This window comes from Theropithecus gelada, chromosome 4 (genome assembly GCF_003255815.1).
Source record: "Theropithecus gelada isolate Dixy chromosome 4, Tgel_1.0, whole genome shotgun sequence".
Lineage (NCBI taxonomy): Eukaryota > Metazoa > Chordata > Mammalia > Primates > Cercopithecidae > Theropithecus > Theropithecus gelada.
The window spans coordinates 77,755,341-77,780,163 of record NC_037671.1 but is presented as its reverse complement, the minus strand read 5'-3'; the positions used below and the strand labels follow the sequence as shown (position 1 = coordinate 77,780,163).

At 40.1% G+C, this 24,823-nt stretch overlaps 1 protein-coding gene across 1 annotated transcript in view; it reads right to left on the bottom strand.

The window, feature by feature from the left end:
* Positions 1-7,826, bottom strand: part of IRAK1BP1 (interleukin 1 receptor associated kinase 1 binding protein 1) — a 34,572-nt gene extending 26,746 nt beyond the window's left edge. Inside the window, exon 1 of the mRNA XM_025381904.1 lies at positions 7,483-7,826. Coding sequence (XP_025237689.1) covers positions 7,483-7,797 — 315 coding nt within the window. The 5' untranslated portion in view covers positions 7,798-7,826. The remainder of the gene's footprint in view (positions 1-7,482) is intronic.
* Between the last annotated feature and the right edge of the window lie 16,997 nt (positions 7,827-24,823).

Here is a 24,823-nt window from a genome sequence, read left to right as displayed (position 1 = left end):
GTATTTGCTATTGTGAATAGTGCTGCAATAAACATAAAAGTGAATGTGTCTTTTTCGGTAGAACAATTTATTTACCTTTGGGTATATGCCCAGCAAAGAGACTGCCGGGTTGAATGGTAATTTTATTTCTAGTTCTTTGAGAAATCTCCAAACTGCCTTTCACAGTGGCAGAACTAATTTACATTTCCACCAAGAGTGTAAGCACTCCTCTTTCTCTACAATCTTGCCAGTATCTGTTATTTTTTGACTTTTTAATAAAAGCCATTCTTACTAGTGTGAGATGGTATTTCACTGTGGTTTGGATTTGCATCTCTCCAATGATTAGTGATGTTGAGCCTTTTTTCATATGTTTGTTAGCTGCTTGTACGGCTTCTTTTGAGAAGTGTCTACTCATTTCCTTTGCCTACTTTTTCATGAGATTGTTTTGTTCCTGCTGATTTATTCCTTATAGGCTTCTGGACATTAGACCTTTGTCAGATGCATAGTTTGCAAATATTTTCTCCCATTCGATAGTGTTTGTGTTTACTCTGTTGATAGTTTCATTTCCTGTGCAGAAGCTCTTTAGTTTAATTAAGTCCCATTTGTCTATTTTTTATTTTGTTGCATTTGCTTTCGGGGTCTTCAGCATAAATTCTTTGCCTAGGTCAATGTCTAGAAGAGTATTTCCTAGAAAACCAAAAAGCTTTACAGAAAAACACAGCATTTAAATAAATGGACTGGGACACAACACTGTAAAATCAGCCATTATCCTGAAATTAATTCATAAACTTAATGCAAAATATAAATAGAAATTTTATTTGTTGTATAGAAATTTTCTACCCTCTGGAATTTCTGACTATAATTCCATGCTGTCACTTAAAATGTCCCTCTGTTCCTTGCAGACAGGGAATTTTTTCAGAAGAGTAATGAGGGGAGAACTTGCCCTACAAATGTTTTATGAAGATAATAATTTAAACAGAGTCGTACTGACACAGGACCATAACAAGGATCAAATGAACTAATTAATTCTGTAACTAATACAAGAACATTTGAAGATTACAAATAGCAATAAGCAGTAACATTTCAAAGCAGTAGGTAAAACAAGGAATACGGAATCCTCATATCATACATCCTTCCCCTACTCCCTCTGAGCAGTAACTATGTGATTCAGGTAAGCCATAACAGGTCTAAACTATTTAGGATGATCACATCTGATTTACTACAGGATTAGGTTAAAAAATGGACAGAAATCCGAATCTAAACTAATTGGTCTGGCATTTCTCTGGCCACAAAAATAAGCTTAGGTTGTCTATTTAGAGTAAACTGTAGTATTTTTAAAAATAAATGTGGTTGCAAGAAACAAAGACTATTATTTTTCTTTTTAAGCTACAGTATAAGATGCAAGGCTTGGGAATGTTGCAGCCATTTTAGTATCACGCAGGAAGATGAAGGTAAAGCCAAGAGAACTACATCAAAGTATGCAGAGCCTTGACAATGAAAGCCCATATTACAACTTGACTTTTCAATTATGTAAAGCCAGGTTCTTGCATGTGTAGTAAGGGAAAGACAGACTTCAGTAAATGGTGTCAGTACAGTTACTTACCTATGTCAAGAGAAAATAAAACCCTTATCCTTATGCCAAAGTAAATTCCAAGCACAGCACACATATCTAATGTACTACAAAGGTTCCTTAAGAGACCAGGAAATATTAGGTAATAGTTCTATAAGGCTAGGTGTGGTGGCTCATGCCTGGCATTTCAGTGCTTCAGGAGGGCAAGGTGGGAGGACTGATTGAGGCCAGGAGTTTGAGACCAGCCTGGACAACACAGTAAGACCCTGTCTCTACAAAAAATTTTAAAAAAATAGCTGGGCATGGAAGTGTGTGCCTGTAGTCCGAGCTATTTGGGAGGCTGAGGTGGGAGGACAGCTTGAGTCCTGGAGTTTTAGGCTGCAGTGAACAATGATACTATCACCGTACTCCATACTGGGCAACAGAGTGAGACTTTGTGTTTAAAAAAAAAAAAAGTTATATAGCTTTATGCTTGAGAAGAATCCAACACACCCAATAAACATTATATACAAAGGTAGAAAAAATACAGAAAAAAATTAATGACTTTGGCTAAACAAAACTTTAAGATTTTGAATGTTCAATACTATAAACTAAGTTATACAGCAAATAAAAAACTGAGAAAAATTTTTGCAATATATGACAGGTTATTTACAATCTTTTTTTTTTTTTTTTTTTTGATTCAGAGTTTCACTCTGTTGCCCAGGCTGGAGTGCAGTGGCGTGATCTCAGCTCACTGCCACCTCTGCCTCCTGGGCTCAAGTGATTCTCCTGCCTCAGCCTCCTGAGTAGCTGAGATACAGGTGCCCACCACCATGACTGGCTAATTTTTATATTTTTAGTAGAAACAGGGATTCTTCATGTTAGCCAGGCTGGCCTTGAACTCCTGACCTCACGTAATCTGCCTGCCTCAGTCTCCCGAAGTGCTGGGATTACAGGTCTGAGCCATCGTGCCTGGCCAGGTTATTTATAATCTTAATTTTAAGGTTCTTATAAATGTAGTAAGGTAAGGACAATATAAAAATGGGCAAAATATTGTGAACTGGAAATTTGTATTTTAAAAGTTTAAGTTCAAATGATAAAGAAAAAAGAAATGACAGTATCAATTTTTGGACTACTAAGTTGGCAAAATTACAGAAGAAAATAATGCCTACTGTGCCAAGTGAAGGTATAAATGTATATTTTTAGAGTACAATTTTTCATAAGCCTTCAAATATACATAATCCAGGAATTAATGTCCAAAGAATATTACTAGTTGAGGATCCCTAATCTGAAAAACCAAAATGCTCCAAAATCTTAAACTTTTTGAGTGCCAACATGACACTCAAAGGAAACTGGAGCATTTTGAATTTTGGATTTCCAGATTACAAATATTCCACTGGTACATATAAAATACAAATATTCCCAGATCCACAACTTCCGAAATCTAAAACATTTCCGGTAAAGCATTTTGGATGGGATGTTCAACCTGTAATTACGGACATGTGTAAATATGTAGCTTACAAGGACATTCATGTTGTGACCATTTTTAAAAACGAAAAACTTTATCCAATGTCTATGTTCAATTTGTTGCCACTACTTCTTAATTTGGATGCCCCTAGAAACAGATCCTAAGACAAAAATTTGCATACAGTTAATTTTGAAGGTGATCCCAAAAAACACCATTAACAGAGTGGGATGCAAGACAGATAAGGAAAGAAAGGCACTAAAGGATGTGTTGTCAAGCAAATTACCACTGTGGTCAACTCAAATTTAATCCTGCAGAGAAACTCTAGGAACCAGGGTGGAACACATACCTCAGAATTATCCTACCCCAAGGGGTGAAGATGCTGAGGTCTCTTTCCATTCATTTCCCTCAGTCATTCTAGTTCCACATTAGCCTTCAGATGAAGGCTGGTGGGGTTCGGGGAGAGGACTTTAATTCCCTGGCATTACACTCTGGCCCCCTTTGCAGACAGAGTGGATTCTGGCACCCAGGGAAAGCTTTCAGGCAAAGAATTTACAAATGTTGTCAGATGGAAGCTGGGCCTGCATGCACACAAATGTGAAATGCCAAAGGATGTAAGCAGTGGTATCAATAGCATCAGTGACATCTTCCCTACCTAACACCTCAATTACCCACTGTCAAGAGAATAAAGCAGCAACACCCTGTAGTGGTTAAGAGCATGGACCCTAAGGTTAAAATTCTGCCACTTCTTGGCTATGACCGTGGGCAAGCAACCTGCCAATAATCACCCTGGTCCTCAGAGTTCTCATCTATAAACAGCCTTATCCTCATGTCCCAATCACCTCCTAGAAGCCTCCTCCAAATGCCATCATACTTGGGATTAGGTTTCAACATACAAACATTTAGTCCATTGCAAGAACTATATGACTTGATATGTCATGATACAAGGTAAGTTCTCTTCTGCTGCTCCTGTGGAATACCTCCTACTGGGTGTCAGGGTGGCTGAGGCGGTCTGTGTGAAGCAAAAAGGAGAAAAGGGGTCTCTTTTTTGGCTGCACTCTGTTAGAGGAATCTTACAGTAGTTTTGCTCATACTGCAATGGGTTAAAGGGGTTAAACACTCCCTTCAGCATTTACTCCTAGTCCTCTCTTGCACTAGAACTTACATATGCATCCTGAATGACAGAAACACTTTTGTGAAGGGAGGACCAGACATTGTGAGGTCATTTTATGCCTATAGTAGGAGAAAGGAGAAAATAAAAGGGAAGCAGAGATATCAGGGTAATTCTTGGTAGCATTCACTATATACCAAATCTACTAGCTCCTTGATCTTGGATGCCCAGCTTCCAGGACTGTAAGATATAAATTTCTGTTGTTTACAAGCTACCCAGTCTATGGTTTTTCATTACAGCAGACCAAACAAACTAAGACAATATTAAGTGTTGTTTAAAAATGAACAATGGGCCAGGTGCAGTGGCTCATGCCTGTAATCCCAGCACTTTGGGAGGCCGAGGCAGGGGATCAGTTGAGGTCAGGAGCTCGAGACCAGCCTGGGCAACTTGGTGAAACCCCATCTCTACTAAAAATACAAAAATTAGCCAGGTGTGGTGGAAGGCACTTGTAATCCTAGCTACTCGGGAGGCTGAGGCAGAAGAATCGCTTGAACCTGGGAGGTGGAGGTTGCAGTGAGCCTAGACCGCCTCCATTGTACTCCAGTATGGGCGACAAGAGTGAAAGTCCATCTCAAAAAAAAAAAACAAAGACAAAAACAAAAATGAACAATGAAAAGAAAGGCTTAATGTTTGTTGGCTGAATGAGTAAATATTGCTTAAAACTTTAAAACACTTTTCAATGAAAACCACATAGCTGAATAATTTGTTCATCTATTGTTTCGTTGTTTCTTTTATTCATTCAGAAGGTATCTTCTGAGTAAACATTATGTGAAGTGTATGGACCGTAACTCATACAGGCAAAAAAAGAACAAATGGTCTCGGCTCTGGAGAAGTTTAGAATATGGAGGAGAGACAAGTAAATTAAGAATTATGATACGGGATAAGTTTTTATTACAAGTATAGGGAGTGAAGTGTTGTATGGCAGGGATTAGTGTTATATTAGGAAAGGAATGCCAGGAAGGTGAATTTGGGCTGATTTTTTTTTTTTTTTGAGACAGGGTCTCATTCCATAGCTCAGGCTGGAGCTAATTCTTAAAGAAAAATACAATAGAGGGGAGAAAGATATGATAGGAAGTGAGGTAAGACAGTCAGGCTGTTTTGGCTTTTTTTTTTTTTTTGAGATGGAGTTTCACTCTTATTGCCCAGGCTGGAGTGCAATGGTGTGATCTCAGCTCACTGCAACCTCCGCCTCGCGGGTTCAAGCAATTCTCCTGCCTCAGTCTCACAAGTAACTGGGATTACAGGCATGCACCACCATGCCCGGCTAATTCTGGTGTTTTTAGTAGAGACGGGGTTTTGCCACGTTGGTCAGGCTGGTCTTGAACTCCTGACCTCAGGTGATGTGCCCTTCCTGGCCTCCCAAAGTGCTGGGATTACAGGCATGAGCCACCTTCAGCTCTATCTTTTAAGCAAAGGAGTTTGGATTATGAGGAGCCCTTTAAGCAGGGAAGTGATGTTTATAAACCTTACAGCTCAGAATTCTAAAGTTTAAAATGAATAAGGACTTTGTGAAGACCCATAATTCATCCTAATAATAAAAACGATATTTTGTATTCTCTCCTGAACAAATTATCTACATGACTTCTTTCATCAATTAGCAGAGATAACTGCGAGGTTACTGTCCTTCTCATGTATTGAATTGAACACTGAATCTTAATATAATTACTCTAAGTTGGACTTAGTAATTTATTTACTTACTTATTTATTTGAGAGAGTCTCTTTCTGTCGCCCAAGCTGGAGTGCAGTGGTGCCATCTCGGCTCACTGAAACCTTCACCTCACGGGTTCAAGAGATTCTCCTGCCTCAGTCACCCTAGTAGCTGAGATTACAGGAGTGTGCCACCATGCCCAGCTGATTTTTGTATTTTTACTAGAGATGGGGTTTTGCCATGTTGACCAGGCTGGTCTTGAACTCCGGGCCTCAAGTGATCCACCTGACTTGGCCTCCCAAAGTATTGGCATTCCCGGCATGAGCCACCATGCCCAGCCTATGTTGTTTTATAGAGTCATGTGAGCTCCATTTTTATTTTATGTAAATAACTTAAAAACTTGTTATCTTATTCAACTATGGCACTAGTAGCAGTTTTTAAAATGATTTTTCTACATATAAAACCCACTTTACTCACATTATTTATAATTATTTGTATTTTTCTAAATTGTAAAATCGTTTGAAGAAATCTTGTCCAAATGACTTTGTAATAACTCATATGTTTGTATTATAAAGGCAATGCAAATATCTTTTCTTGTTAAAAATAAGGACTTGCTTTTTCAGGGTATGGCATTTCTTGCAATAGACTGGAAGCAACAATGTCTGCACTTTTACCAACTTAATGTTATCCTGGATAAGTCACATCTGTGGCCTTTGGGGTCCTACTCTGTAAAATGAGAAAACTGAAATAGTTCATCTCTATGATTTCCAATTTTCTTTCATTCTAATTATCAGCAGAATTGGAAGCAACTTACATTCTGGTTTCAGGAATACATGAGTTCAAATATTGCCCTACCTAAAGTTCACAGCATTGTTTAACCTCTTTAAATTTGGAAAACGGGGTTATTAAAACACGCCTAACAGTGCTATTGTGTGGATTAAATGACGGTTTCAATCTTTTTTTCTTTCCTTAGGAGTAGGCTTAAGGTAAGATTTGCTTAGTGATTTGTCTCATGGACATCTCCGTTAAAAGTATTTCATGTATGTGGTATCCACAATACTGCCTTGACTTTTTCTTTTAAGTTAAACCTAAGAAGGCCGGAGAAATTTTGGGGAAATCATTACAAAATGAAAATCATTATAAAATGAAAATGGACGCAACTTCTTCCCCACTCCCCAAAGTTACTGCTTGCGGAACATATTCAAGAACCATTCCATGCAAAGTTTTACATGATCGGAAGGAAGCAGGTCGTGCTCTTCACTTGCCAATTCCATGGTGCAGAATAAAAACAAAACAAAACAAAATATTTAGTGTCCAGCACTCCACTTGGGCAAATATTTACAACTAACATTTCAAGTTTTACCATTTCATCACTTCAAATTTAAAACAAAATTACTGAAGCAAATATCGCCTGATAAAAACCTACCCAATTTGCATTCTTTCATTTTTAATTTGCCTGAGGCCAATAATTACCTTCGTCTAGGAGAAGAATGGTTCAAATATTCACTCTGCCAGGTCCAGGCGTCCCGGAGTACCTTTGCGACAAAGACGTCCTAAACGCTCCAGACCCTCCACATTTCCCTTCCCTCTAGAGCCGGCCGTGGGGCCCGACCATCTGCCAACCCTTTTGTGTCGTCCGGCTCGCATTTCCTCCCCCGCGGAGATCTCACCTGCACGCCCTGCTGCTGGAGGCTCTGCGTGATGTAATCTAGACGGCGACAAACGCTCTTTTTGGCCTCGGCTGCCGCCTCCTTGGTGCTGCTCACTCGCATCACCACTTGCGCCCGGTCCGGGCCCCCAGACACTTCTGAGGTTCCGCTTACGTGCACCTCACGGGTAGCAGTTTGGGCTTGTGTTGAGGAGAGCGGGTGGCGGAGGCCGGGTAGCGTCTCTCCGCCTGAGACCAGGTTGTTCGCCGGGCCCCTGTCAGCCCAGGGAACCAGTTCCACGAACACCCGGGTCGGAGGGGTCTTTTGCAGAGACATAGCGACAGCAGCTCGGTTTCCATAGTAACTACCGGCAGACGGCGGCCGAAGGGGCCAATGCGCGCCAGGGCTTTCCTGTGCACGGCGCAAAGTATGCCGGGATGGCTGTGGAGGCCGCGGAGTTTGTGGCGGGCGCAAGCTACGCCTTGTTGATCTTGCCGCATCTTTTTTACTAGGTGTCGGCTGAGTGAGTAGCTACGGTTTTTAACGTATTTACCTTACGGCCTTCAAAAAATGTTAGCGGGCTTTCTCTGTGGCCTCCTCAGTGAGCCCTGGCCTTTCTCGCAACTCCTTGGCGTCCCCCCCGTGTCTCTGTACCTCAGAGGAAGAAGAGTAGCGAGGCCAAGCGGGTGGTTTTAGATTTCTCTGTGATTGCACCCAGCCGTGCCTTTTCTGACTTTACCGTCCCCGCTTGGGGTACAGCTTTTGAGGCTCCCTCGGCCACATTTTTGTGGTTGGTGAGAGGTTTCAGTTGAGGTGAACTTTTTGCCCCTGTGATCTTGGACAGTTTATGATTCTTCCTATCTCAGTTTCATCTTCTCTAAAGCAGCGTTGATAATATTTTTGTATTAATAATATATATTGTATTCGAATATATAATATATTAATAATAATATTATCAAAGCAATGTTGACAATATTTTTCACATTTGCTATGTGCTTATAAGGTGCCCATTGTATGTAGAGTGCGTTGCATATGGAAAGCAGAGTGAACATAACCGATGTCTGTAAAAATAGCTATGGCTTTGGCATCATTTTCATGTCTCCCCATTTTTTTTCTAAAATCCCTGGAATGGTTCGGTCCTTGAACTCGGACAGGAGAGATTTAGGTGGTATCAAAGCACATCCAACATGGACATTGCTGGGCGTGTACAACTTGGAGTTTCTCTGTACCCTTTTCTTGAGAGAACCTTTAGAACACAACCCTCAACTTCCCGTCTTCTGGATTCTCTTCCTAGCACTAAGCAATGATCTTTGTAGAAATAGCCCCACTGGCTTATACCTCTTTACTGTCTGAATTTTATTAAGAGAATTGAGGGGGGAAAAAAGAATTTTGAATAACTGGTTTTAGAAGGATAAGAACTATTGTTTTAAAAGGAGCCTGAAAAAGCTGACAGTCCTCTTGTAGTTTCTTCACCATTGTTTTTTCTGTTCTTTTCGATTAGTATAATGCAACTAAATCAAATGGTACTCCCCTCCTTTAATTAGGCTCATCACTGGATTAACATAATTTTGTGTATATTCATCCTGTTCGCTGAACACAATTTTAATTTAAAAACTAACGTTAAGAGCTTTCCCTCATAGTCTTTTATGATTTAAGACACCCAAAATAATGTTTCTTAAACTTGCTGGAAAATTATTTTTCCGTTACGATAAATGTGGAAGAATATAGCCTCCAAAATAAATTATTGAATGAATGAATGCCATAAACAAAAAGCAACAGGAGTTAAAGTGTAAGTATTTAGTATACGATAAAAGATTTCATATCAGTGGAAAATGATTACATGGTACAGGGATAATTGTAAGCTCTCTCTGTCTCTCTCACTCTCTCTCTATTTTTTGAGGCGGAGTCTCGTTCTGTCACCCAGGCTGGAGTGCAGTGGTGCGATCTCGGCTCACTGCAAGCTCCGCCTCCCGGGTTCACGCCATGCTCCTGCCTCAGCATCCCCAGTAGCTGGGACTACAGGCACCAGCCACTACACCCAGCTAATTTTTTTGTATTTTTAGTAGAGACGGGGTTTCACCGTGTTAACCAGGATGGTCTCAATCTCCTGACCTCGTGATCCGCCCACCTCGGCTTCCCAAAATGCTGGGATTACAGGCATGGGCGACCACGCGCGACCCGTTGTAAGCTATATTTTTAAAAAATGTATACTTTACATCATACATTGAAAACGATAAATGAGACCAAAAAGAAAAATAACTGGAAGAACCTATATATAAATATAAATATTCTGGGGGATGAGAAGGCTGGCCTTAATCATAATTTCATGTGCAGCAACCATAAAGGAAAAGTTTGAAAAATTGGACTTTCCAAAAAAAATCAGTTTATAAAGCAAAATGAAAACAAAGGTGGGGGGGCAAATAAATTGGGAAAAATGTTTGTTAATGTTTATTGTGTATAAAGGGCTAAGAGTCTTAATGCCTAGAGAGCTGTTATTAGAAGAAACAAACGTGTCAAAAGAAAAATAATGAACACTGAGGCAAACTGCATTAGATTGCATTAGATTGCCATTGCCATAACAGAAGTCTTTAAGCTTCAAAGACTTTGGAGCTTACACAGCACAAATTTGTTTTCTTATAGTTCTGGGGCCCAGAAGTCCAAGATTACGGTGTCAGCAGGTTTGGTATCTCCCAAGGCCTTTTTCTTTGGCTTGCAGATGGCTACTTTCTTGCCGTGTCCTCACATAGCCTTGCGTCTGTGCACATTACCCTGATGTCTCTTTCTAGAGCCTCACCTTTATGACTTCCATTAAACCTTAATTACCTCCTTAAAAACCCTATTCCAAATACAGTCACATTGAAGTTAGCATTCCAACATATGAATTTTGGGGGATACAATTAAGTCCACAATACAGACCAAGAAAGCAGAAATGTTAATAGTCTGTAGGATGAAAAAAAAAAAAAGTTTATCCTCCCCAGTAGTTTAAGAAATGCACATGTAACTGCAGTGTGATGTCTGTTTTTGAACTATCATTTTGGCAAGTAATAAAGTCCATGAGAATAGAGAAGAAATAGATAATACTGGATTTTGAAAGAAGAATGAATTAATTCTTTGTGACAGAACTATAAATCAATAGTATATGAAAGAGAAGGATAAGCCTAAACTGACTTAGGTTTTCAGCTGGAATGATTGGGAGAATGAATGAAGAGGATAGAGCTATTTGTTCAGATCATACTAGCTCAATTCTCTCTCAGAGTCAAGGCTGAGCCCCTAGCAACTGTTTTGAATAAGGTGACTACCAAGTTGATTGGACTAAGAATAGGTACCTAATTCCGGTTGAATCTGTTGGAATTTTTCACAAGAGAATCTGTATTTATTTATTTTTTCTTTTTTTTTAAAATTATACTTTAAGTTCTAGGGTACATGGGCAAGACGTGCAGGTTTGTTACATATGTATACATGTGCCATGTTGGTGTGCTGCACCCATTAACTCGTCATTTACATTAGGTATATCTTCTAATGCTATCCCTCCCCCTCCACACCGACAATAGGACCCGGTGTGTGATGATCCCCTTCCTGTGTCCAAGTGATCTCATTGTTCAGTTCCCACCTATGAGTGAGAACATACGGTGTTTGGTTGTCTGTTCTTGTGATAGTTGGCTGAGAATGATAGTTTCCAGCTGCATCCATGTCCCTACAAAGGACACAAACTCATCCTTTTTTGTGGCTGCATAGTATTCCATGGTGTATATGTGCCACATTTTCTTAATCTAGCCTGTCACTGATGGACATTTGGGTTGATTCTAAGTCTTTGCTATTGTGAATAGTGCCACAATAAACATACATGTGCATATGTCTTTATAGCAGCATGACTTATAATCCTTTGGGTATATCCCCAGTAATGGGATGGCTGGGTCAAATGGTATTTCTAGTTCTAGATCCTTGAGGAATCGCCACACTGTTTTCCACAATGGTTGAACTAGTTTACAATCTCACCAACAGTGTAAAAGTGTTCCTATTTCTCCACATCCTCTCCAGCACCTGTTGTTTCCTGATTTTTTTAAATGATTGCCATTCTAACTAGTGTGAGATGGTATTTCATTGTGGTTTTGATTTGCATTTCTCTAATGGCGAGTGATGATGAGCATTTTTTCATGTGTCTGCGGGCTGTATGAATGTCTTCTTTTCAGAAGTGTCTGTTCATATCCTTTGCCCACTTTTTGATGGGGTTGTTTGTTTTTTTCTTGTAAATTTGATTGAGTTCTTTATAGGTTCTAGATATTAGCCCTTTGTCAGATGAGTAGATTGCAAAATTTTTCTCCCATTCTGTAGGTTGCCTGTTCACTCTGATGGTAGTTTCTTTTGCTGTGCAGAAGCTCTTTAGTTTAATGAGATCCCATTTGTCAATTTTGGCTTTTGTTGCCGTTGCTTTTGGTGTTTTAGACATGAAGTCTTTGCCCATGCCTATGTCCTGAATGGTATCACCTGGGTTTTCTTCTAGGTTTTTATGGTTTTAGGTCTAACATTTAAGTCTCTAATCCATCTTGAATTAATTTTCATATAAGGAGTAAGGAAAAGATCCAGTTTCAGCTTTCTACTTATGGCTAGCCAATTTTCCCAGCACCATTTATTAAATAGGGAATCCTTTCCCCATTTCTTGTTTTTGTCAAGTTTGTCAAAGATCAGATGGCTGTAGATGTGTGGTATTATTTCTGAGGGCTCTGTTCTGTTCCATTGGTCTATATCTCTGTTTTGGTACCAGTACCAGCTATTTTGGTTACTGTATCCTTGTAGTATAGTTTGAAGTCAGGTAGCATGATACCTCCAGCTTTGTTCTTTTGGCTTAGGATTGTCTTGGAGATGCGGCCTCTTTTTTGGTTCCATATGAACTTTAAAGCAGTTTTTTCCAATTCTGTGAAGAAAGTCATTGGTAGCTTAATGGGGATGGCATTGAATCTATAAATTACCTTGGGCAGTATGGCCATTTTCACAATATTGATTCTTCCTATCCATGAGCATGGTATGTTCTTCCATTTGTTTGTGTCCTCTTTTATTTCACTGAGCAGTGCTTTGTAGTTCTCCTTGAAGAGGTCCTTTACATCCCTTGTAAGTTGGATTCCTAGGTATTTTATTTTCTTTGAAGCTATTGTGAATGGGAATTCGTTCATGTTTTGGCTCTCTGTTTTTCTGTTACTGGTGTATAAGAATGCTCGTGATTTTTGCACATTGATTTTGTATCCTGAGACTTTGTTGAAGTTGCTCATTAGCTTAAGGAGATTTTGGGCTGAGACAATGGGGTTTTCTAAATATACAATCATGTCATCTGCAAACAGGGACAATTTGACTTCTTCTTTTCCTAGCTGAATACCCTTGATTTCTTTCTCTTGCCTGATTGCCCTAGCCAGAACTTCCAACACTATGTTGAATAGGAGTGGTGAGAGAGGGCATCCCTGTCTTGTGCCAGTTTTCAAAGGGAATGCTTCCAGTTTTTGCCCATTCAGTATGATATTGGCTGTGGGTTTGTCATAAATAGCTCTTATTATTTTGAGATACGTTCCATCAGTACCGAATTTATTGAGAGTTTTTAGCATGAAGGGCTGTTGAATTTTGTCAAAAGCCTTTTCTGCATCTATTGAGATAATCATGTGGTTTTTGTCTTTGGTTCTGTTTATAAGCTGGATTACGTTTATTGATTTGCATATGTTGAACCAGCCTTGCATCCCAGGGATAAAGCCCACTTGATCATGGTGGATAAGCTTTTTGATGTGCTGCTGGATTCGGTTTGCCAGTATTTTATTGAAGATTTTTGTATCGATGTTCATCAGGGATATTGGTCTAAAATCCTTTTTTTAGTTGTTGTGTCTCTGTCAGGCTTTGATATCAGGATGATGTTGGCCTCGTAAAATGAATTAGGGAGGATTCCCTTTTTTTCTATTAATTGGAATAGTTTCAGAAGGAATGGTACCAACTCTTCCTTGTACCTCTGGTAGCATTCGGCTGTGAATCCATCTGGTCCTGGACTTTTTTTGGTTAGTAGGCTATTAATTATTGCCTCAATTTCTGAGCCTGCTATTGGTCTATTCAGGGATTCAACTTCTTCCTGGTTTAGTCTTGGGAGAGTGTAAGTGTCCAGGAAATTATCCATGTCTTCTAGGTTTTCTAGTTTATTTGTGTAGAGGTGTTTATAGTATTCTCTGATGGTAGTTTGTATTTATGTGCGGTCAGTGGTGATATCCCCTTTATCATTTTTTATTGCATCTATTTGATTATTCTCTCTTTTCTTCTTTATTAGTCTTGCTAGCGGTCTATCAATTTTGTTGATCTTTTCAAAAAACCAGTTCCTGGATTCATTGATTTCTTGGAGGGTTTTTGTGTCTCTATCTCCTTCAGTTCTGCTCTGATCTTAGTTATTTCTTGCCTTCTGCTAGCATTTCAATGTGTTTGCTCTTGCTTCTCTAGTTCTTTCAATTGTGATGTTAGGGTGTCAATTTTAGACCTTTCCTGCTTTCTCTTGTGGGCATTTAGTGCTATAAATTTCCCTCTACACACTGCTTTAAATGTGTCCCAGAGATTCTGATATGTTGTATCTTTGTTCTCATTGGTTTCAAAGAACATCTTTATTTCTGCCTTCATTTTGTTATGTACCCAGTAGTCATTCAGGAGCAGGTTATTCAGTTTCCATGTAGTTGAGCGGTTTTTACTGCATTTCTTAATCTTAAGTTCTAGTTTGATTGCACTGTGGTCTGAGAAACAGTTTGTTATAATTTCTGCTCTTGTACATTTGCTGAGGAGTGCTTTACTTCCAATTATGTGGTCAATTTTGGAATAAGTGTGATGTGGTGCTGAGAAGAATGTATATTCTGTTGATTTGGGGTGGAGAGTTCTGTAGATGTCTATTAGGTCTGCTTGGTGCAGAGATGAGTTTAATTCCTAGATATCCTTGTTAACTTTCTGTCTCGTTGATCTGTCTAATGTTGACAGTGGGGTATTGGAATCTCCCATTATTATTGCATGGGAGTCTAAGTCTCTTTGTAAGTCTCTAAGGACTTGCTTTATGAATCTGGGTGCTTCTGTATTGGGTGCATATATATTTAGGATAGTTAGCTCTTTCTGATGAATTGATCCTTTTACCATTTTTTAATGCCTTTCTTTGTCTCTTTTGATCTTTGATGGTTTAAAGTCTGTTTTATCAGAGACTAGTATTGCAACCCCTGCTTTTTTGTGTGTTCCATTTGCTTGGTAGATCTTCCTCCATCCCTTTATTTTGAGCCTGTATGTGTCTCTGCACATGAGATGTGTCTCCTGAATACAGCAGACTGATGGGTCTTGACTCTCTATCCAGTTTGCCAGTCTGTGTCTTTTATTTGGACCATGTAGTCCATTTACATTTAAGATTAATATTGTTATGTGGGAACTTGTTCCTGTCAGTATGATATTAGCTGGTTATTTTGCTCGCTAGTTGATGCAGTGTCTTCCTAGCATCGATGGACTTTACATTTTGACATGTTTTTGCAATGGCTGGTACCTATTGTTTCTTTCCATGTTTAGTGCTTCCTTCAGGATCTCTTGTAGGGCAGGCCTGCCTGCCACCACCTACCTGGTGGTGACAAAATCTCTAAACATTTGCTTGTCTGTAACGGATTTTATTTCTCCTTCACTTATGAAACTTAGTTTGGCTGGATACGAAATTCTGGGTTTAAAATTCTTTTCTTTTAGGATGTCGAATATGGGCCCCCACTGTCTTCTGGCTTGGAAAGTTTCTGCCAAGAGATCTGCTGTTAGTCTGATGGGCTTCCCTTTGTGTCTAAGCCGACCTTTCTCTCTGGCTGCCCTTAAGATGTTTTCCTTCATTTCAACTTTGGTGAATCTGACAATTTTGTGTCTTGGAGTTGCTCTTCTCGAGTGGTATCTTTCTGGCGTTCTCTATATTCCTGAATTTGAATGTTGGCCTCCCTTACAAGGTTGGGGAAGTTCTCCTGGATGATATCCTGAAGAGTGTTTTCCAACTTGGTTCCATTTTCCCCGTCACTTTCAGCCACACCAATCAGATGTAGATTTGCTCTTTTCAGTTAATCCCATATTTCTTGGAGGCTTTGTTCATTTCTTTTTACTCTTTTTTCTCTACACTTCTCTTCTTGCTTCATTTCATTCATTTAATCTTCAGTTGCTGATACTCTTTCTTCCAGTTGATTGAGTTGGTTACTGAAGCTTGTGCATTTGTCACGTAGTTCTCGTGTTATGGTTTTCATCTCCATCAGTTCTTTTAAGGTCTTCTCTGCATTGATTATTCTAGTTATCCATTCATCCATCCTTTTTTCAAGATTTTTAGTTTCTTTGCGCTGGTTATATAGTTCCTTCTTTAACTCTGAGAAGTTTGAACAACTGAAGGCTTCTTCTCTCAACTCGTCAAAGTCATTCTCTGTCCAGCTTTGTTCTGTTGCTGGCGATGAGCTGCGTTCCTTTGGAGGGGGAGATGTGCTCTGATTTTTTGAATTTCCAGCTTTTCTGCACTGCTTTTTCCCCATCTTTGTGGTTTTATCTGCCTTTGGTCTTTGATGATGGTGACGTACTGATGGGGTTTTGGTGTAGGTGTCCTTTCTGTTCGTTAGTTTTCCTTCTAAAAATCATGGCCCCCTGCTGTAGGTCTGTTGGAGTTTGCTTGAGGTCCACTCCAGACCCTGTTTGCCTGGGTATCAGCAGCAGAGGCTGCAGAAGATGGAATATTGCTGAACAGCGAGTGTTGCTGTCTGATTCTTGCTCTGGAAGCTTCGTCTCAGGGGTGTACCCCGTCATGTGAGGTGTGAGGTGTCTGTCTGTACCTAGTTGGGGATGTCTCCCAGTTAGACTACTCAGGGGTCAGGGACCCACTTGAGCAGGCAGTTTGTCCATTCTCAGATCTCAACGTCCGTGCTGGGAGATCAGTGGGAGATCAGAGCTCCCTGTAGAGCTGTCTTCAAAGCTGTCAGACAGTGGCATTTACCTCTGCCGAGGTTTCTGCTGCTTTTTGTTTAGCTATGCCCTGTCCCCAGAGGAGGAGTGTACAGAGGCAGGCCGGTCTCCTTGAGCTGTGGTGAGCTCCACCCAATTTGAGCTTCCTGGCGGCTTTGTTTACCTACTTAAGCCTCAGCAATGGCAGGTGCTCCTCCCCCAGCCTCGCTGCCGCCTTGCAGTTTGATCTCAGACTGCTGTGCTAGTAATGAGGGAGGCTCCGTGGGCGTGGGACCCTCTGGGCCAGGTGTGGGAAATAATCTCCTGGTGTGCCATTTGCTAAGACGCGTGGTAAAGCGCAGTATTAGGGTGGGAGTTACCCGATTTTCCAGGTGTTGTGTGTCTCAATTTCTTTTGGCTAGGAAAAGTAATTCCCTTCCCCCTTGTGCTTCCCAGGTGAGGCGATGCTTTGCCCTGCTTCAACTCTTGCTGGTTGGGCTGCACCCATGGACCAGTGCCAACTGTCCGACACGCCCCAGTGAGATGAACCTGGTACCTCAGTTGAAAACGCAGAAATCACCCGTCTTCTGTGTTGCTCACACTGTGAGCTGGAGCCTGGAGCTGTTCCTATTCAGCCATCTTTGAGAATCTATATTTACACCAAATTTTTAAAATTTAGGGTCTTAAGTGGCAGGGCTGTAACATACACTCATATATATTTATATAAAACCTTGGGAAGTATAGATTGGCCATTTTTCCACTAGAGAAATAGAAAAAGTGTAGAGATGTGGTGGGGAGAAAGAGAGAATGATACTTTCCAAAAGGATGAGATGGAAAAATAGTGCAGATGCAATTCTAGTCTCTTTTTAAAGAATTTTTTCTTTGGCCTGGTTTCATTCCTGCCCTGGAGTTCTGTAAAATATTCCTGTATCCTTATAAAATTCCCACCTCTTTTTTTCTTGCATAAGTAACTTGACTAAGTTTTATGTTATCTTAAAACCAAGACTGATAAGAATAAATGAGAAAGAGAATTTAAAGCTGACTTTTATACCTTTCAGCCTTAAGGAATTTATAGAACTTCACGCAAAGTGGATCTCTAGGTGCATTGCTCAAAGCTTCACCTTTTGGGGAAATTTTCCTTCTACACTGTTATTCAAAGACTTTACAAGTGATATTATCACACAGCTGCTTCTCATTTTTTACTGGCATCTGCATACCAAGCCAGCCTATCCATAATCTCGCCATAAAAGCTTAGGTTTTTCCTCCTCCTTCAACTGGCCATAGAGTAATCCCTATGTAACCATTGGTGTGAGGTGAGGGAGGTGTTTTGGTGCAAACTTGGTGGGTTGCATGGGCATCTGAGCTGCTTGCTCATGCAGCTTGCTCATACCCTCTGGTGCTTGTGTCTCAGATGTACCATTATCTTTTTATCTATTTCTGGTGGGGTATCTGACTTTGAGTTGAAGTCTCTGACAGTACCGAGCTTATGGTGGGCGATTTCAAATATCTCAAAAATTAAAATCCCAACTGTCAGAAGAGAATGGAATAATACATTCTAAATGCTGAGGGGGGAAAAAAACTAACCTAGAAGTGTGTATTAAGGTCCTTGGCTTGTTCAAAAAGATGTCAGAGGTACTAAAATCACTTTAGACTTTACTATACTTTATAATTAAATACTTATGGAAAATATATTGGTAAATGAAGAAGCCAAAAGAAAAAGAAAAAAGGCTCAAAGCGGTAAGGGAAAGATTGATAGTACAATGTTGTAGAACCAAAGTTTGTATAATTGTCAAAAAGAGGTCTATATGTCATGATACAGGTCAAAAACTTGAAGATGAAGACATGCCTATTGAATGTAATATTTAGCAGATTTTTAGTGACCTTTCAAAGAAATGTTTTATGGTTGACCAGATGGCAAAGGGTTAAGGAAGAGTGATTGGGAAAAGGAGAAAGAGATAAATATTTGTTAATATTGTCTATAGTGAGTTTTGTTTAAGTCATTGGATTCAGACCTTCCAGAAATGAAGTGAGATATTATCCTATTTTATCTCACAAATACCCCCAGACACTGGGTATAGCTTTCCTTCTAGCCTTTTATTTTATTTCCAGGTTGGTTTCTTGCTTTCTTAGTAGGTTGCAGATGTTTATCTTCTGGTACCTTAAATGATACAGGTAGAATAGGATGCTGTGTGGACCATAGGGATTTTTGCCAGTCAGCTTTATATACTTGTCTCCACTGCCCTCCTTACACAGGGTTCTATTCTCATGATTACATCTTCACTTTGAAGGTTACAACTTAGTCCAGATAAAGTACTCTCAAGTATATCTCTGATCTCTGAGTGAAAATAAACTTCAATCAGCCAATCCACTGTATCATTTTGTTGTTAGACTGAGCTACCCTATATTTTGCTGTTAGATTTCATACCACCTGATTCCGTGTACATCCTTGACTGACCTCTTGGACACCTCAAATTTCCAAAAAGGTTATGATTTAAATGTGTTTTCACTTTGCTCATTTTTGCCATAATTCGTTTCACATCACTGTTTTTCTTTTGTATTATCTGGCTTATTATTCTTGGTTTTCACACATTTAGCTGCATAATGTAACTACTTAACATTTTAGTTGGTTATGTGAAGCACCGAATGCTTCGTTTAATTAGGGAAGAAGTAATATTTTGTAAATGAAGCTATGGTAGTAATAGTAACAATTATTAGTTGTAATTATATCTTAACTAATTTACACTGTATACAAGAGAGTAAGAAATGTTTGACAGTTCTTTTCAGATTTAAGCTGTGAAACTCTCACTTTGGTAAAGACTGCTTCTTCTTGATGTCTCTCCTTGAAAGCGGTGGATTAGAGGTAGCTTTGCCTACAGATATTTTAATCTTCAAAAAGTATTTCATTCCAAATTTTAATAGTGTCAAAGCTAACAGGATATTGCAGATACATAAATTAATTAGTTAGGAAATCTTAATTTCTTGATATTTTATGTAGAATAAATAGTCAAGTTTAAACTATAGCATCCTGGCAAAATTGTAACAAATAAGAGAAGACTGCTTACATAAATTCTGTGTTCATGAATACTATATTAGATGTTTGTAAAGAGTTATCATAACTGTAATTCTCTAAGCATGCAGAGGGAAATGAAATCTTGGTTAGATGGTTAGTCATTGAAGATCTAACAGGGCACAGAGATATAGATGATAAATAAATTAGCAAAATTTTCAAAGAAAAAAGTTGTACAAAAAATTGACAAAGGGAAGATCCTGTAATAAAGAAAACATTGAATTTAGAAACTAGAGACACATAGTCTTATTTTACAGATGAACACACTAGAACTCAGAAAAAATTTTCAAGTCATGTGCCCCAGGTTACCAGCAGAGGCAGTCTAATACTCTTTCCACTCTGTCCTGCTGCCTCCCAGTGATCACTGATTATTTGCACTACATACAGAGCCTATTGCTGCTGGCAAAGCTCTTTCTCAAAACAAATAAAAAATTCTACTTCACCTCTAGCCTTTTTTGATTCTTACAACACTGCTCTTCTTGTTCTACTTCCTTCTCTCTGGTCACATCTTTCCTGTATGTTTCACTGGCGTCTCTTCTTCTCCCTCTAAATTTTTTTTTTTTTTTTTTTGAGATGGAATCTCACTTTGTTGCCCAGGCTGGAGTGCAGTGTCACAATCTCGGCTCACTGCAACCTCTGCCTCATGGGTTCAAGCGATTCTCTTGCTTCAGCCTCCCAAGCAGCTGGGACTACAGGCGTATGCCTTCATGCCTGACTGATTTTTGTATTTTTAGTAGAGACCGGATTTCATTATGTTGGCCAGGCTGGTTTCGAACTCCTGACCTCATAATCTGCCTGCCTCGCCCTCCCAAAGTGCTGGGATTACAGGTGTGAGCTACTGTGCCTGGCCTCTCCCTCTGAATTTATAGCTACTTTCATGGATTCAGTTTTCACCTCTACTGGCTCAATTTTCTTATTTGTAATATGAGAGAATTTAAGTTGCTTCTTTTTAATTCTAAAAGCTGAGTAAAGTTTAATACAAAATGATGAATGTTATAAAAGTCTTATTTTAAAAACCAGTTGTCTGACTAGACACCTTACCAAAGAAGTTATACATATGGCAAGTAAACATATAAAAATATATTCAATATCCTATGTCATTAGAGAATTGTAAATTAAAATAACAAGATAACAATACACACCTGTTAAAATGATCAAACTCCAAAATGCTAACAACTCCAAATACTGGTGAGTATGTGGAGCAAAAAGACCACTCATTTATTGCTGGTAGGAATGCAACATAGTACAGCCACTTTGGAAGACAGTTTGGCAGTGTCTTACAAAATTAAACTTGTTTTTACATGAGATCCAGCAGTTGTACCCTTAGGTACAATGCAGAAACTGTGGGCCAGGCGTGGTGGCTCAACCCTGTAATCCCAGCACTTTGAGGCTGAGGTGGGCAGATCACCTGAGGTCAGGAATTCGATTCGAGACCAGCCTGGCCAACATGGCAAAACCCTGTCTCTACTAAAAATACAAAAATAGCTGTGCATGGTGATGGGTGCCTGTAATCCCAGTTACTCAGGAAGCTTAGGCAGGAGAATTGCTTGAACCCAGGAGGCGGAGGTTGCAGTGAGCCAAGATCACGTCACTACACTCCAGCTGGGTGACAGAGACTCCGTCTCAAACAAACAAACAAACAAAAAACCCCATAAAAAACACCTGTGGACTTCAGGTGATAATAATGTGTTAATATAGGTTCATTGATTGTAGCAAATATACACTTGTGGTGCAGCATATTGATAAGGGGGGTTATATCTGTGTGTGGAGGTAGGGAAGGCAGATATGGAAACTCTCTATACTTTGTGCTTGCTTTTGCTGTGAACCTAAAATTGATCTAAAAAGTAAAGTTTAGACTGGGTGTGGTGGCTGACATCTGTAATCCCAGCACTTTGGGAGGCCTAGGCGGGTGGATCACGTGAGGTCAGGGGTTTGAGACTAGCCTGGGCAACATGGTGAAACTCCATCTCTACTAAAAATATAAAAATTAGCTAGGCGTGGCGGTGCATCGTTTGGGTGATCAGACCCAACACCCGGTCGTGGGGGCGATGAAGTCTGGTGGTCAAAAGATTGAGAAAAAGACAGTTTGAGAAGTAAAGTGGGACCAGGGGGCCATTGCAATTGTGGAGGCTGCAAAGGCCCTGAGCTCTGGGAGCCCACACTATTTATTGGTAATCCAACCAAGAAACAGGTGATGAGAATGTGGGGGTCAAAAGGGCAGGCACATAATCTACAGCTGTGACAGTTTAGCATTTATATGGAACATTTTCTGCTACTTGAGATAATGGGAATACAATTGATCTAGGAGCCTGAGAGGGCTAGAAGCAAGGAGCCAGCAAGTCTAGACACATTCCAGAGGACATTATATCAGACATGCAAGCCCTGCCTCAGTTTTTTCCCCAACACTCAGCTTTTTCCCAACATGCCCCCCTCCTCTTTTTTGTAAAAGAGAAGTTATCATTATTACTGTCATTACTAACTATCATTATTACTAGCATAAAAAGTGACCTCTTTTAATTGAGCAAGGCAATTGCAGGCTGTGCAGCCCTTAATTGTGGGTTGGTGATCCAGCTTGTTTTTCTTAGCCCTTATTCAAACTGGAGCTGCTCTGGTTTGAATGCTTCACACATATCTCTCCTTTCCCTTTTACAAGAGGACTCTTAATCCTAGGGGTTGCAGAAGGATGAAGGTCCATGTTCTGTAATTTCTTCATGCTGAATAGGGGTGATGATATTTCTGCCTAACTACTAAGGTGTCTTGTATTCAGGGTAGAGAGGAGCTGAGTCAGAAAGCATTGGTCCATTAAACATCATGACTCTGGTCGGTCTTCGTTCTATCTTCGCATTCAGATTCACCTGGCTCATGGCTCATACTGGGGGAGCCCAGTCCATGGTTGGGATCCATGGGTCCCTCCAGTCTCCCGTTGCATGGTCGTACACATCTTGAGGGCATCCACATGGTTCATTCATCTCCTGCAAAAACACAAACATACCCTTACCCCCACCTTAGTAAATCTACTGAAACAGAAGCAAGAATTTTTGTGGCTGTAGCCAGGAGGCCACTGATAATGAGAAACAGGCCCCTTTTAACACAAGGCACAGGGAAAGCAAATTGAGGCTTTTCAAACCTTCAATTCATACTGTACAGGTGGGTGCACTAGATGCTGTGGCTCATGGTAGATCTTCAGATGTTTGGTGGGCACCCACACTGGCACCTGATTGTCACCTGGTGAGACACAAGGAAATCCTCTTCCCCATATAATTATCTTTCCTTTTTCACAGCTCCCTGCATATGCATCCCTCTATCACATATCCTGTCCATCCCCTTTACCTTCCTTCTGTCTTGTCAGGCATCGTTCCGCTGCAGCCATGGGTTGAATTACAGCATTAACAGCCCTTAAATCTGTTAACATTCTCCATTTCCCTGATTTTTTCATGTTGACAAATACAGGAGAATTCCAAGGGGAGAAAGTAGGTTCTATATGACCCTTTTGCAAATGTTCTTGCACCAGCTCATTTAAAGCCTCAGTTTTTCCTGTTTCAGCAGCCATTGGTCCACCCAAACTGGTTTGGCAGTTAGCCAAACAAGAGGAATGGGAGCTGGAGGCTCAACAATGGCTGCTCCTAAAAATGACACCCCAATCTGGTCCAATCTGTTTGTCCTTTCATTTCTAAAGGTTCTGATTGGCCATATTTATTTTTTTTCCTAGTCCTTTTCCCAGGCAATATCCCATATTTCTCATTACTACTATATTGATCCATAGGAATAGATATTTCAGCATCACATTGTTGCAATAAGTCTCTGCCCCATAAATTGACAGGAATAGGTGTAGTGATAGGCTCAATTGTCCCTTCCTGATCATCCGGCCCTTGACATGGTAAAAGCAAGGAACTTGGAAAAACTTCCGAGGCAACTCCTACTCCAATAATACGAATGGATGCCTTTTGCTTAGGCCAATGTCAGGGCCATTGATTTATAGTAATAATAGAGACATCAGCTCCAGTATCTACTAGCCCTTCAGAATCTTTTCCCTGAATAGTTACTGTGCAAATAGCTCTTTTGTCAGACATTTGATTAAACCAATATACAGCCTTTCCTGTTGGATTAGTACTACCAAAGCCTCCTATTCTCTTTACTGTGCTGCTTCCTAGTTTTATGTAAGGTAACAGCAACAACTGAACAATTCTTTCTCCTGGGGAAGCAGACCACGGAGTTGAGGAACTAATAACTAATTGAATTTCTCCAGTAAAATCAGAATCAATTATTCCCATATGCACAGTGACACCTTTCAAATTTAGACTAGACTTTCCAAGTAATAGACCAACTGTTCCTGCAGGTAAGGGTCCCCTAACTCCCATAGGAGTCCCCCATAGGGACCTTTTTTGGTGTGGCTCCCCAGGAAGTAAGGATACGGGAATTGCGCTGCAGAGGTCTATGACAGCACTGCCTGCTGTGGTGTGGACAATTGTTGTACATTTGTAAGGGCACTCGCTGTGTCAGTTATGCCTCGGTTTGTTGAGGGGCTTGAGGTGGGCCCCCTTCCAGTTTCCCGAGAGAGGTTGTCCATCTTTGCTAATTTTAGAATGACACTGACTTGACCAGTGATGGCTTTTTTCACCACCCGGTCATACACTGGGACTTTTCTGTTGTTTGATGGTAGCTCTTGCCTTTTGATTTCCTTTTCTACATTCCCTTTTTTCTGTGTCCAAATTGCCCACAATTAAAGCAAGAGCCTGAGAAACGGGGCATATTCTTTCTGACTGTTAATCCAGCCATAGCCTGAACTAAAAGAGTAGCCTTATGTAAGTTACCTCCAATGCCATCACAAGCCTTAATATATTCAGCTAAATGAGACTTCCCTCTCAGGGGTCTAATAGCAGTTTGACACTGCATTAGCATTATCGTATGCAACAAGGTGCATTACAAATCTTGAGCTGTTTTATCAGTCATGGCTTTATACACAGCCTCTTGGAGCCGAGCAATAAAATCAATATGATTCTTCAGGTTTTTGTCGGACAGAACTGAAAGAAGGATATTTTCCCCCTTTAACATTTATCCTTTCCCTTGCCTGTAAGCACACAGAGTATAGCCGAACAATGGCAACATCCTCCATTATGGCTTGATTTTCTAATTGACCCCAATCAGGTCTGACTCCCATTAACTGTTGAAAGGAAACAGGCACACATGGTTGTGCTTGTGTATTTTCCCTTGCCTGAGTTTGAGCTTCATCAGCCCACCAGGTTTTAAACTGCAAGTACTGAGATGGAGTGAGAACAGATTTTGTTGAAGTATCCCAATCATACGGTATTAATCTATTATTGAGAGAAATGTTTTTTAATAAAGTTTGCACAAAAGGGGAGTTTGGCT